This window comes from Coturnix japonica, chromosome 34 (genome assembly GCF_054131305.1).
Source record: "Coturnix japonica strain WE chromosome 34, WE-NBRP24, whole genome shotgun sequence".
Classification (NCBI taxonomy): domain Eukaryota; kingdom Metazoa; phylum Chordata; class Aves; order Galliformes; family Phasianidae; genus Coturnix; species Coturnix japonica.
The window spans coordinates 2,343,148-2,355,787 of NC_140696.1; the positions used below are offsets into that span (position 1 = coordinate 2,343,148).

At 55.3% G+C, this 12,640-nt stretch overlaps 1 protein-coding gene across 2 annotated transcripts in view; it reads left to right on the forward strand.

The window, feature by feature from the left end:
• Positions 1-12,640, forward strand: part of DSCAML1 (DS cell adhesion molecule like 1) — a 76,834-nt gene that overhangs the window by 63,022 nt on the left and 1,172 nt on the right. For both annotated transcript variants that reach the window (XM_015884081.2, XM_085525951.1), the window contains 21 exons: positions 684-883; positions 1,375-1,471; positions 1,578-1,706; positions 2,054-2,221; positions 2,311-2,381; positions 2,997-3,237; positions 3,848-3,994; positions 4,066-4,221; positions 5,236-5,375; positions 6,809-6,962; positions 7,117-7,234; positions 7,317-7,480; positions 7,563-7,661; positions 9,002-9,190; positions 9,429-9,716; positions 9,787-9,942; positions 10,062-10,092; positions 10,243-10,361; positions 10,597-10,749; positions 10,866-11,060; positions 11,255-11,566. In XM_015884081.2, coding sequence (XP_015739567.2) covers positions 684-883; positions 1,375-1,471; positions 1,578-1,706; positions 2,054-2,221; positions 2,311-2,381; positions 2,997-3,237; positions 3,848-3,994; positions 4,066-4,221; positions 5,236-5,375; positions 6,809-6,962; positions 7,117-7,234; positions 7,317-7,480; positions 7,563-7,661; positions 9,002-9,190; positions 9,429-9,716; positions 9,787-9,942; positions 10,062-10,092; positions 10,243-10,361; positions 10,597-10,749; positions 10,866-11,060; positions 11,255-11,566 — 3,327 coding nt within the window. The remainder of the gene's footprint in view (positions 1-683; positions 884-1,374; positions 1,472-1,577; positions 1,707-2,053; positions 2,222-2,310; positions 2,382-2,996; positions 3,238-3,847; positions 3,995-4,065; positions 4,222-5,235; positions 5,376-6,808; positions 6,963-7,116; positions 7,235-7,316; positions 7,481-7,562; positions 7,662-9,001; positions 9,191-9,428; positions 9,717-9,786; positions 9,943-10,061; positions 10,093-10,242; positions 10,362-10,596; positions 10,750-10,865; positions 11,061-11,254; positions 11,567-12,640) is intronic.

Here is a 12,640-nt window from a genome sequence, read left to right on the forward strand (position 1 = left end):
GTGCCACCTGTAATACCACACTGCAATGCCATGCTGCAATGCCACACCACAATTCTACCCCACAGTGCCACCTGCAATGCCAAACCACAATGCAATTCTACAGTGCCAGCCACAATCCCACTCTACAGTGCCATTTGCAATGCCACACAACAATGCCACCACACTGAGTGATACACCAGGGCAATGGGTGTCCCCTCCCCTCCTTTGCATGTTTGGGTGAATATAAGAAAAAAAAGGAAATATATTTATATATATATATATACGTCTCCAGCATCTGCAATGCAAAGGCTGCTGCCTTGCTGCTGTGGAATCACGCTCTATATTCTGCCCAGGTTCATACGAGTGAATTATGCAAATCTGTGATGGAAAACATTCTTCCTCTCATCCTCGGGAGTGTAAAACCTTAGTCAATAATTCATACTCGCACGTCTCCGACTGGAGGCTTTCTCTTCATTATAGCGTGCGCTTGGTTATTTGTCTTTCACGTTTTATTGTCTACCCCAGTGTAATGCTATGCATTATAAAATTTATCTGCTTCATTATTTTATGATCCTGAGCCGTATAATGCAGCGAAACGCTTCCGCTCGGGGCTGCGTGTCCTCTCAGTGGGCTCAGCACCCAACACCGCCCTGCTGGCTCTGGGGGGTGCCTGGCAGCTGGTTGAGCTGTGCTCCCTCCCGCAGTCCCCGCTATGATCACCTCGCACCCCAACACCACCATTGCCATCAAGGGGCAGAGCAAGGAGCTGAACTGCACGGCGCGGGGTGAGCGGCCCATCATCATCCGCTGGGAGAAGGGTGACACCGTCATCGACCCCGACCGCAACATGCGCTACGCCATCACCACCAAGGACAATGGTGACGAGGTCATCTCCACCCTCAAGGTGAGGGCAAGGTCCTGGATGCCCCTGGGTCCCAGGCATCCTCCTCCATCATGGGGCCATTTCTGTGCTGCAGATAATGGGGTGGTGAACACACATCTGCTGCTTTCAGTGCCTTTGAAAGAGCTGAGACACAACTGCTGTCCGTTTGCTGTGTTGGCCCAGAAGAGGAACCCAATGAGCTGGGTTGTCTTTGCACCAGATTTTGCTTTGCTGTGCAATGGGCCCTTGTTCAAAAGCTGCGTTGCAGCACCAGGGATGCCTCAAAGCATGAAATCTCCATGCATGAATCTGAGCAGGTGGTCGTAGAATCACAGAATGGTTGGGTTGGAGGGGACCTCAAATGTCATCCATTTCCAACCCACCAGATCAGGCAGTAGATGGGGATGGGGCTTGGGGGCAGGCTGTGTTTGCAGGCTGTAGGAAGGAGAGGTTTGGTGCTTGGGGTGCCTAAATCTGAAGGGGCTGCTTTTCTGTCCCCAAAATACACACAGCTGAAACCGGCTGACCGTGGGGACTCGGTCTTCTTCTCCTGCCATGCCATCAATTCATACGGCGAGGACAGGGGCCTGATCCAGCTCACCGTGCAAGGTACCAAGCTCACAGCACTATGACCATGGGCATGGGGGCAGGCAGAGCCTCACCTTGAGGTCTCCACCTGTCACCCCATGCTCCTAACAACCTCCATCCCCCCCAGAGCCTCCTGACCCCCCAGAACTGGAGATTCGTGAGGTGAAAGCCCGCAGCATGAACCTGCGCTGGACGCAGCGCTTTGATGGGAACAGCATCATCACTGGCTTCGACATCGAGTACAAGAACAAGTCTGGTAGGAGCTGATTGCCCCCCTGTGCCCCCCAGACCTCCATAGCCCACGCTGGGGGCTTGGCTGTGCTGTGGGGCAGGTGGGGAACTGGCCCTCCTGCCTCCGTGCGGGGAATATTCCGCATTCTGACTGCTTTGATGAAGAAAGGAGAGAGAAGCATTAATGAAATATGTTAATTTATGTTCGGTGGGAGCATTTGAAAGGGAATATTTAAAGAGGCAATATTTGCAGAAAGCCGAGCCGAGAGCAGCACAACAGTGATGTGGGGGGACACAGCGTGGCAGAGGGCTTTGGGGACCGCACTCCCACGTGGGGTGTGGGTGCTGACCACCCGTTACCTCTTCTTCCAGACTCCTGGGACTTCAAGCAGTCAACACGAAACATCTCCCCGACCATCAACCAGGCAAACATCGTGGACCTGCACCCTGCTTCTGTGTACAGCATCCGCATGTACTCCTTCAACAAGATTGGGCGCAGTGAACCCAGCAAGGAGCTCACCATCAGCACGGAGGAAGCAGGTTCTGCTCTGTGCTGTAGCACTGTGTGCGAGCAGAGCCCTCTGTGGATGGGACTTTTTGTGATAACATGTGATTTTTCCCTCTCCCAGCTCCTGATGGGCCTCCTATGGATGTCACCTTGCAGCCGATGACATCGCAGAGCATCCAGGTCACCTGGAAGGTGAGTGGGGCTGGGGTAGTGTGCACTCCTTGGCCACCCCCACTGGTGGGACTTTGGGACCCACATTTCCCCTTGTAGCTCAGAGAACAGCTCCTGAGATGTCACAAAACCTGGGGGCCGGGCACGCAGCTCAGCCACTTCACGTGTTAATCGTGTTTGGTAACGAGCTCATTATCTCATAGGATATCCATGGGGGGCCACGGGGAGAGTGAGGATAAACATGGGAAAACTGAGATGTCTGGTTGCCAGCTGCTCAAGCGCAGATCAATCGAGTTCAGAATCAGATTTATTTTTCAGGAGGTCGAAGGAGAAGAAAATTGATTATAAAATTAGGACTTCAGAATGAAGGGGAAGTCGATAAATTTAGGGTTTCAGCTTCTCCCCCCAGCTCCCCCCACTCCTGAAAGGCGGATCAATGAATGATGAGGTTCACTTGGAAGATAACTCCGTTTGTTCGGAGAGTATTGCGGCCAGATGGATCGCACTGGCTGTGTAACATAAATTCACAATCAACCCGATCGATTTCTTAGTGCTTCAGAGAAACCCTGTTCAGATTGATTTAAAGGCTGCAGGGCTGTCAGCTCTGTCACACCCTTCGTGTCCCCATTGCTTCAGGCCCCAAAGAAGGAGCTGCAGAACGGGGTGATCCGTGGATACCAGATTGGCTACCGTGAGAACAGCCCGGGCAGCAACGGGCAGTACAGCATCGTGGAGATGAAGGCAACGGGAGACAGCGAGGTTTACACTCTGGACAACCTGAAGAAGTTTGCACAGTATGGGGTGGTGGTCCAGGCCTTCAACCGCGCAGGGACGGGGCCATCCTCCAGTGAGATCAATGCCACTACGCTGGAGGATGGTAAGGATGGTGGGATGGTGATGCTGTGGGGCTCAAGGAGTCCATCCAGAGAGCCTCTACCATTCCAGAAATGAGCAGAAAAAGTTTTGCTGTGCGTTCGCGCAGCAGTTTTTCATACTTAATTAAGGCTCTCGTTAGCCTGTCAAACCGTGATCATTTCCTGGCTACATTAGCACTCCTCCTGGGGTATTCAAGGGCCCCTGTTTTAGCAATAGTGTCTTTTCCATAATTATATTACCTTCATTTTGTTCAAACGGACTATCTGTATTAGTTTATTATACTCGGTCCCTAATTACATGGTGCTTATATTTTTACACCTAAGTAATACGAAACAATAATCATTTTCAAAGAGGGTCATTATGGTGATGTATCATCATTTAAATGCTCATAAAAATTAGAGTTACCTCTTATGGGGCAATTGGATGCAATTACCTCGCATCCAGCCAGCTCGCCCCTTGCTGGGAAGTGCAGCATCCTGGTGGCCCTGGGGTGAGGAGGAGGAGAAGGACCATAGCACTGAGCTTGGGGATAGGATGGAGAGGGAAATGGGGAGGTCCAGCACAGAGCCCATGGGATGGTAGGTTGACCATCCCCATCTGTGCCCTCCCAGTGCCTAGCCAGCCCCCGGAGAACGTGCGGGCCATCTCCATCACGTCAGATGTGGCTGTCATCTCTTGGTCGGAGCCCCCACGCAGTACCCTCAACGGTGTGCTCAAGGGCTACCGGGTCATCTTCTGGTCCCTCTACATGGATGGAGGTGAGTGCTGATGCCTGGGGCATGGGGAATAAGTGGGGGGCAGTGCAGAGCTGATGGTTGTGTCCCTGCAGAGTGGGGTGAGATGCAGAACATCACGACCACCCGAGAGAGAGTGGAGCTGCGGGGCATGGAGAAGTTCACCAACTACAGCGTGCAGGTGCTGGCCTACACACAGGCTGGTGATGGCGTCCGCAGCAGTGTCCTCTACATCCAGACCAAGGAGGACAGTGAGTGGCACTGCCCCAACCCCTTTGTCCCTGTGGTCCTGGTGATGGGATGGCAGCCAGGGAGGTGTGGTTCCACGCAGATCCTGGCACAGCTGGTGGCTCCTGTATGCTGCAAGTGGGCACACGTATGCCTCCCTCTTCCCTGGCTGATAAATCAGAGTTGTGTGTGTTAATTAGACATAAGAACATGGAGTGCCGAGTAAGAGCCATTGGCAAGAAATAATGAGGAGAGCATTGCAGCCCCTGGAGGAGGTGGGCAGGGCTTCTCCATCCTTTTCTCCTTGCTGGGTTTTCAAAAACCCTGAGCCCAAAGCATAGCTCATGTGCTGCTGCCATTGCCCCCAGCCCAATCCATCCTCTACAGCTCCTACCCTTTGCTTGCAGCCACTGGGGCTGGCATTCATGCACCCCCAGCTCCGCGGGCAATCGGTTTGTGGGTCGGACTCACTGCCAGGGTGCTCCCTGTAGCTGCAGAGCACTGCGGGCTGCAATCTGTCAGAGGTCCTTTGGCAGACATATGTTCTTGGGCTGATTAGGCCGATAGGCACGCAGTAATCCAAGCACAAAGCACCAAAGGGCCATCGAGCAGAGGGGCTGGGCACACGTATGGGGGCAGTTGCAGTGTGTGGGGAACCCCCAGCGTGCAGCAGGCAGGGCATTTCCTGTTCTATTTTTTTTCCTTAAGTGCAGATATTTAAATATTTACACCCTGCCTGCCCTACTTTAATGCCATTATCTCCATAGCAGAGCAGCTCCTGCCCAGTGCAGCCCTGGGAAGTGGCAGCTGCTCAGCACACAGCTGGGCAGGGCTAAGCCAGAGGGCTGTGAGTGGATTAAAGCGATGGCCACTCAATGCCAAACACCATTTCTAAACCAGCACTGCAATTTACTCTCCTACCTCCACATGGGTGGGGGTCTGGGCTACCCATGGAAGTGGCCACAGCCATGGGGTTGCACAAGGGTCCCCCATGTTCCTCCCATGTTGTCAGTGCCATCACACACTTGCTCCTTCAGTTCCAGGTCCCCCAGCTGGCATCAAGGCTGTGCCATCCTCAGCCAGCAGCGTGGTGGTGTCCTGGCTGCCCCCAGCAAAGCCCAATGGTATCATCAGGAAGTACACCATCTTCTGCTCCAGCCCAGGATCGGGGCAGCCGGTAAGGGCATGGCAATGGGATGGGGGTGAGTGCTGGGGAGTTATGGAGCTTCTGGATGGAGGCAGAAATAGGAACCTGCCCCATATGCTGCCAAGAGGATGTTGGAGGTGGTGCCATGCATCCAGCCTGTGGCACCCTGATCCCATGAGTCACCTGCCACCTCCCTCCAGTGTTCCCCCATCTCAATGCTCACTCCAGAATGGGAAACATGAAAACAGCTGACCAAAAATAAAACATAAATTCAGCCTGGTCCCATCCCTCCTTGGTGAGGGAGAGGTTGATGGGAGGTCTGCAGGCTGGTGCTTATCAAAAGCTCCTTCTCAAACTCATTTCACTATCTGAGCCTCTGGTTTCCAGGGCAACATAATCTTTTCATCAAAGCAACTGGTAAAACCGCTGGGATCCGATATTGTTTTCCTGGCATCTTGTCAAAACTGTCATTTGCTTAAAAAAAAATTATGTATACCATGCAATATTCATATAGGTGTCTGCTTGTGGGGTGCGTTCACATCTGTGGGCCCCACCAGGGTGCATGTTTGGAGATGATGAATGTGCAGATGCCCACGTATGACCCTGTGTGTGCACAGAAGTAACACGTCCATCCCTCATGGTGGCACCTCCATGGCCTCATCTCATGCCAAGGCTGAGGCAGTGGGGAAGCACTTGAGGATGGGTATGCAGGAAATGTGGCCTTGATGCACAGCACACAGGCAGAGGGGTTGTCTGCCATCATGGGGCTGGCAGCCAGAGTGCACCAAAGGGACCCCATGGGGCTGGGACATCTGTGGGCAGTGCTGGAGACCCTATGGAACTTTGGGGACCCCATCACTGCCACTGCCACACAGAAGGGTTTGGCTGCCCAGCTAGGGCCTGCCCTGTGCCCCACTGCAGCCCGGGGCAGTCAGGAAGCGTCATTTCTCCGGAACAAATCATGCCGTCGCTGCCATCTGTTCCTCTCACACTGGCCTGGGCTCCCTGGAGAAATTACGACACCAGCCGGCTTACAATGGCATTAAGAAACACTGAGCAGAACCGAGCTGCTGCTGGGGAGCAAACCCACAGCACCTCCAGGAGGTGTGCTGCTGGAGAGCTGGGTGGGATGATCAATGGGGCAATGGGGCAGTGCAGCACCCTCTGCCCTCTGCCAAGCGATGGGCACAGGGCTTAAGCCACATGGCCTTGGGGATATCTTGGAGATGGGAGTGGTGGTGGTGCTCTGAGTACCAGGGCCGGGTGCCGGTGATGCCCTAAATATCATGATGGTGTTGATGCTGGGATGCAGGCAGATGGAACAAGGATGAATTTTCCCAGCTGACAGCTCAGGTGCTGCTCAGACTGTGGTAATGCTGTTCTCCCAGTGTCTGTGTGCCCAGGATGAAGGCTGTGTCGGTGGGGCTCTAACAGAGACCCTTCTCCTGGCTCCCCCCCTGCAGGCCCCCAGTGAATACGAGACCAGTCCTGACCAGCTCTTCTACCGCATTGCACACCTGAACCGTGGGCAGCAGTACATGCTGTGGGTGGCTGCCGTCACCTCTGCGGGCCGTGGCAACATCAGTGAGAAAGTCACCATTGAGCCTGCTGGGAAAGGTATGCAGGATGTGTGGGGGCCTCTGTGGGACAAGCACCGTGGTCCCATACCGAGGGTCGGCCATATGCAAAGCCATCATTCTCAGTGCATCTCTGCATGGCCCCTGTGGCAGTGGGTACCAGCAGTGAGGCTGACCTCCTCCTTGCTCCCCAGCTCCAGCCAAGATCATCTCCTTTGGAGGCACCGTCACCACCCCCTGGATGAAGGACGTGAGGCTGCCCTGCAACTCAGTGGGGGAGCCGGTCCCTGCCATCAAGTGGACCAAAGACAGGTACAGGGCACTGTAACATGGGGCAGGGACCGCTGCTGGCTGCAATCCTATGGGGCTGATGTGTGCTGTTCCCTCCTGGCAGTGAGGACTCTGCCATCCCAGTGACAGTGGATGGGCACCGCCTGATCCAGGCCAATGGTACGCTGGTGCTGCGGTCAGTGAAGGCAGAGGACTCTGGTTACTACACCTGCACTGCCACTAACACCTGGGGCTTCGACACCATCATCATCAACCTGCTGGTGCAAGGTGCGGGGTGCTGCTGGGACACTGTGTGTGCTGTGGTGTTGGTGTGTACATGATGCTCACGGATATTTGTGCCCCTCCACAGTGCCCCCAGACCAGCCCCGCTTGACCGTGTCCAAGACCTCAGCCTCCTCCATCACGCTGGCATGGATTCCTGGGGACAACGGGGGCAGCTCCATCCGAGGTACATCCCCAGAGCCACCCCACATGCTCCAAAATAAGGTTAACACTTGCAGGAGGGATGCTGCTCTTCGTGAGTGCTTTGTTCAGCAGCTAATGAAGGGCACAGCATTAATTACGCAGGTGCTGGGTGGCTCCAGTGCTGGAGCTCTGCCGGGCTCATCCCCGGTGTCTGTGGGATGCAGGAGGGCTGCGGGACCACCCCTGCCTCCCAGAGCCTCCTTTCTGCTCTGATTCATCTGATGAATTATACGTGGAAACAGCTGCGCACGGAGGGGGGAGCGGGGAGAGGGGAAGGAGACCTCGCTTACAATTAATTAAAAGCATGAAAGTAATTACAAGCAAATCTCCCCAGCCAGCAGCCTTTCACTCCAGTGGACTCTGTTGATAAATTTGGTTATAATTGGATTAGAAATATTAAAAACATGCTGCATGTACTAAATAAATGAATGCCGGGTGGCAGGCAGCGGGGTGCTGGGTGGGCACAGGGATGGGGATGGGGCAGCTCAGGTGCCTCATTGTGCTCCCATCATGGGGTGATGGAGGCAGCGGTGTGGGGAGCAGGGCTCTGTTTGGCTCCTGACACACAACGCAGCAGCACAACAGCCGCTATCTTTGCTTGAGAATTGGCAAAGGGAAACATGAGAATAACCAAATCTGGTGATGTGATGGGGAAGTAAGCGGGGATTTTGCATCTCCAAAAAGGTCAAAACAGTCAAAGTGGTGGTTCCCACAGCAACGGGGCTGTTGTGCGCACACTGCAGGGCAGCTGCACTCCATCCCTATGACCGGGAGGTGCCAGGCATGGGCAGAGCAGCAATGGGTGCAGGCAGCCCCATGGCGATGGGCTCCATGAACAGCCCCATGCTGGTATGGGGCACACATTGAGCATTGGGTGAGCAGCTCTGTGCTGCACCAGGCATTGCAGCACCATGTCCTGACCGCTGTGCCCCTCCACGGGGAAACCCAGAGTGCCCTTCTCCGACATCTGGCTGCTGGCAGCGTAACAGGTTTGCTCATCCAGGACAGAATGCGCTTCCTAATATTCTTAATCATGGGAAAGGAGGCGGCGTTCAATGACAGAAGCAACTTCCGAGCGGCTTCCCGAGGGAGCTAGTTAATTCTGGCTTTCCCTTTATAGCCTCACACCAATCAATCACACTCCGCGCTCCCCGCGCTCCTGTGCACAACTGCAGTAATTGGTGGTGGAGGCGGGCGCAGAGCACGGAGCTGCTCAGCATGGGCTGAGGGCTGTATGCAGCCAGGCCGTGCTGCGATGGGGATGGCACTCCTGGGGGGCTCTGTTGGTTGTGCTCACAGACCCGCTTCTCCTCCAACCCGCAGGCTTCGTGCTGCAGTACTCAGTGGACAACAGCGAGGAGTGGAAGGATGTCTTCATCAGCTCTTCTGAGCGCTCCTTCAAGCTGGAGAGCCTCAAGTGTGGCACGTGGTACAAGGTGAAGCTGGCGGCCAAGAACAGCGTGGGGGCTGGGCGCATCAGTGAGATCATCGAGGCCAAGACCCACGGCAGAGGTGAGCCAGGCAGGAGGGCCCTGGAACCTCTGCCATCGTATGTTATTATGCACAGCCCAAAGAGCTGCATGTGCTTTGGCTTGGGGGCTCCCCATGCGTGTGCATCTCTAGGTTTTCCTGCTGCACCCTTACTTCCCACATAGCTCCTTGGTTTAAAAATTAAGGGATGGGGTGCATTGGGATGGGAACAACCTGTCCTCAGTTCCATGCTGTGATGCTGATGGCTCCCATCCCACAGAGCCCTCCTTCAGCAAGGATCAACACCTCTTCACCCATATCAACTCCACACACGCCAGGCTCAACCTGCAGGGCTGGAGCAGCGGGGGCTGCCCCATCACCGCCATCGTCCTGGAGTATCGCCCCAAAGGCAACTGGGGCTGGCAGAGCCTGCGCACCAACAGCTCCGGAGAGGTCTTCCTGACCGAGCTACATGAGGCCACCTGGTATGAGCTGCGCATGAAGGCCTGCAACAGCGCGGGCTGCGGCAATGAGAGCACACAGTTCGCCACGTTGGACTACGATGGCAGTGAGTGGGGAATGGGGGGCTGTGCTGTCCCATGGGGGGCTGGAGTGCTGAGCACACGCCTTGTCTGCAGGCACTATCCCACCCATCAAATCTGCGCAAGGGGAAGGGGATGATGTGAAGAAGCTGTTCACTATTGCCTGCCCCATCATCCTGGCCACGCTGGGAGTGGCCCTACTCTTCATCATCCGCAAGAAGAGGAAGGAGAAGCGGCTGAAGAGGCTGCGAGGTGAGGGGGGCTGGGTACTGTGTGTGGGACTGAGTCCCTAACCTGTGTGTGATGTACCACAGTGATACCTTGAAGGCTCAAAAAGCTCCCATCCTCTTTTCCCCTCTTTTAACACACAGATGCCAAGAGCTTGGCAGAGATGCTGATCAGGTGGGTCCCGGGGTGAGCTCCTGGCACAGGGACTGGGGGGCCGGGGGGTGCTGAGCCCATGGCTGGTGCATGGGGAGTCCCAACCTGTGCCTCGAGCCGCGGGGGCTCTCCCCAGTAATGGCCGGGTGTGCGTCCCCTCTTACCTCACAGCAAGAATAACCGCAGCTTTGACACGCCGGTGAAGGGGCCCCCGCAGGGCCCCCGCCTGCACATCGACATCCCCCGCGTGCAGCTCCTCATCGAGGACAAGGAAGGCATCAAGCAGCTGGGTAAGCACAGTGTGGAGACCGCAGGGGTGGGCACAGTGTCCCTGGGTGGACCCCCTCCTCCTGGGGCATAGGGGTGCTCTGGCTTAGGGGGTTTCCTGTCCTTCCTCATGGTCACCCCAGGGATGCTCTGGGGCACAGAGGGGTAGGAGATGCCAGGGGATGTGATGGGTGAGCTGGGCACAGACTAGCAAGCCTTGCTATGGAAAGAGCTCTGAGCTGCAGCTGCTCCCCACAGGAGACGACAAAGCCACGATCCCGGTGACAGACACTGAGTTCAGCCAAGCTGTGAACCCCCAGAGCTTCTGCACAGGAGTCTCATTGCACCACCCTGCCTTGATCCAGAACACGGGGCCGCTCATCGATATGTCGGACATACGCCCTGGCACAAGTGAGTGCTGGGCTGGGTATGCTGGGGGCAAGTGGGCTGCGAGGCATCTCCCCCAGTGGGTAAAGAGGTGGTTGGCTCTGGGACTGAGCCTGCATGATGTTATCACTGTGCCATAGACCCTGTGTCAAGGAAGAGTGTAAAGTCTGCACACAGCACCCGCAACCGCTACTCAAGCCAATGGACCCTCACCAAGTGCCAGGCATCCACCCCAGCGCGCACCCTGACCTCGGACTGGAGGACGGTGGGCTCCCAGCATGGCATCACCGTCACTGAGAGCGACAGCTACAGCGCCAGCCTCTCGCAGGACACTGGTATGTGATGGGGACAGTGCTCACGGGCTCAACCCAACAGGATGGTGGAAGGATTGGGGGACATTCTGCCTGCTCGGGGTCCTTGGTGGCTCCTGAGCCCCAGTGCAGGGGGATGCATAGGCAGTCCCTATAAAGAAGCTGGGGATGGCATTCCCAGTTGTGGGATGGGGACCTGATGCCCTCTCCCTCCGCAGACAAGGGCCGGAACAGCATGGTGTCAACTGAGAGTGCCTCATCCACCTATGAGGAGCTGGCACGCGCCTACGAGCACGCCAAGCTGGAGGAGCAGCTGCAGCACGCCAAGTTCGAGATCACCGAGTGCTTCATCTCTGACAGCTCCTCAGACCAGATGACCACGGGCACCACAGACAACGCTGACAGCATGACCTCCATGAGCACCCCCTCAGAGCCCGGCATCTGCCGCTTCACCGCATCCCCACCCAAGCCCCAAGACAGCGAGCGCGGCAAGAGCGTGGCTGTGCCCATCCCACACCGCGCCAGCAAGAGTAAGTTGGGTGCTGGGCTGTGTGCTGCAGTTAAACGAAGGCACAGAGGCAGGGCAAAGTGCTTCCTGCAAAGAGAAGGCAAGGAGAAGCCTTTTGATGCTCCCTTTGCCCCTCTCTGCCCAGTGGCCGTATTTCAGTATCATGCTTTTTGCATGCTTGTTTGCAAATGGTACACATATCATAGTACACACGTGTCAGAAGCTGTTGGGCTGTGTCAGAACCTAATAGATGTTGATACGATTTGTCAGAGGCTGATGCATGCCAGGAGGTTGTAAGGGATTCTGACACAATGTTTAGAGATTGAGACAGAATCTAACATGATGTCAGGATTTCCCAGAACCTGCTGCATTTTAATCAACCCTACAAAACTATTAAAAACTATTCCAGTAGATTCGAGGGGCTGACAATGAAACAGATGCTGGCCGATTCTATTAGATTTCAAGGGATTCTGACAGATTGTAGTAGGCTTTAAGCGACTTCTCAGGTCATAAAAAAATGCATTACAGTCTGACAGAATCTGAAGGAATCTCATGAAATTGAATAGCCCAACAGAGCGCATTGCAGTTACAGAGTCTTCCAAATTCCAATGCACTTTAGAAGGAGTTTTTCATATTGTATTGTAGATTGGGTCAGGATCTTAGAGATCTGATGTACAGAGGCCAGCTGCTTCCAGATGTGTCCAGCTGCTTTACCCCACTCTGGCACTCTTTCCAGGTGTGTGTGTGGGAACAGCTGGCCACATCTGTTCTAGATGTGTCCCCCTCACGCCACTCCAGATGTGGCCAGATGTTTCACCCGGCTTTTCACTGCGCACCCAAGCAGGTGCTACCAGATATTGCCACGTTTTGCACCTGTTCCCCACAGCCCAGCTCTTCCAGATGTGGAAGATGCCTGTTCCTGTGGGGAGGGTCTGCTGCTACAGATGTGGCCAGCTGTTTCCAGCTGCTGCACACCTGGTCTCAGTGGGGAGACTGAGACTGGAGATAAGGAAGAAGGTTTGGCACTGAGGGCAGTGAGGCACTGGCACAGGTTGCCCAGAGAGGCGGTGGTGCCCTGTCCCTGCACACAGCCAAG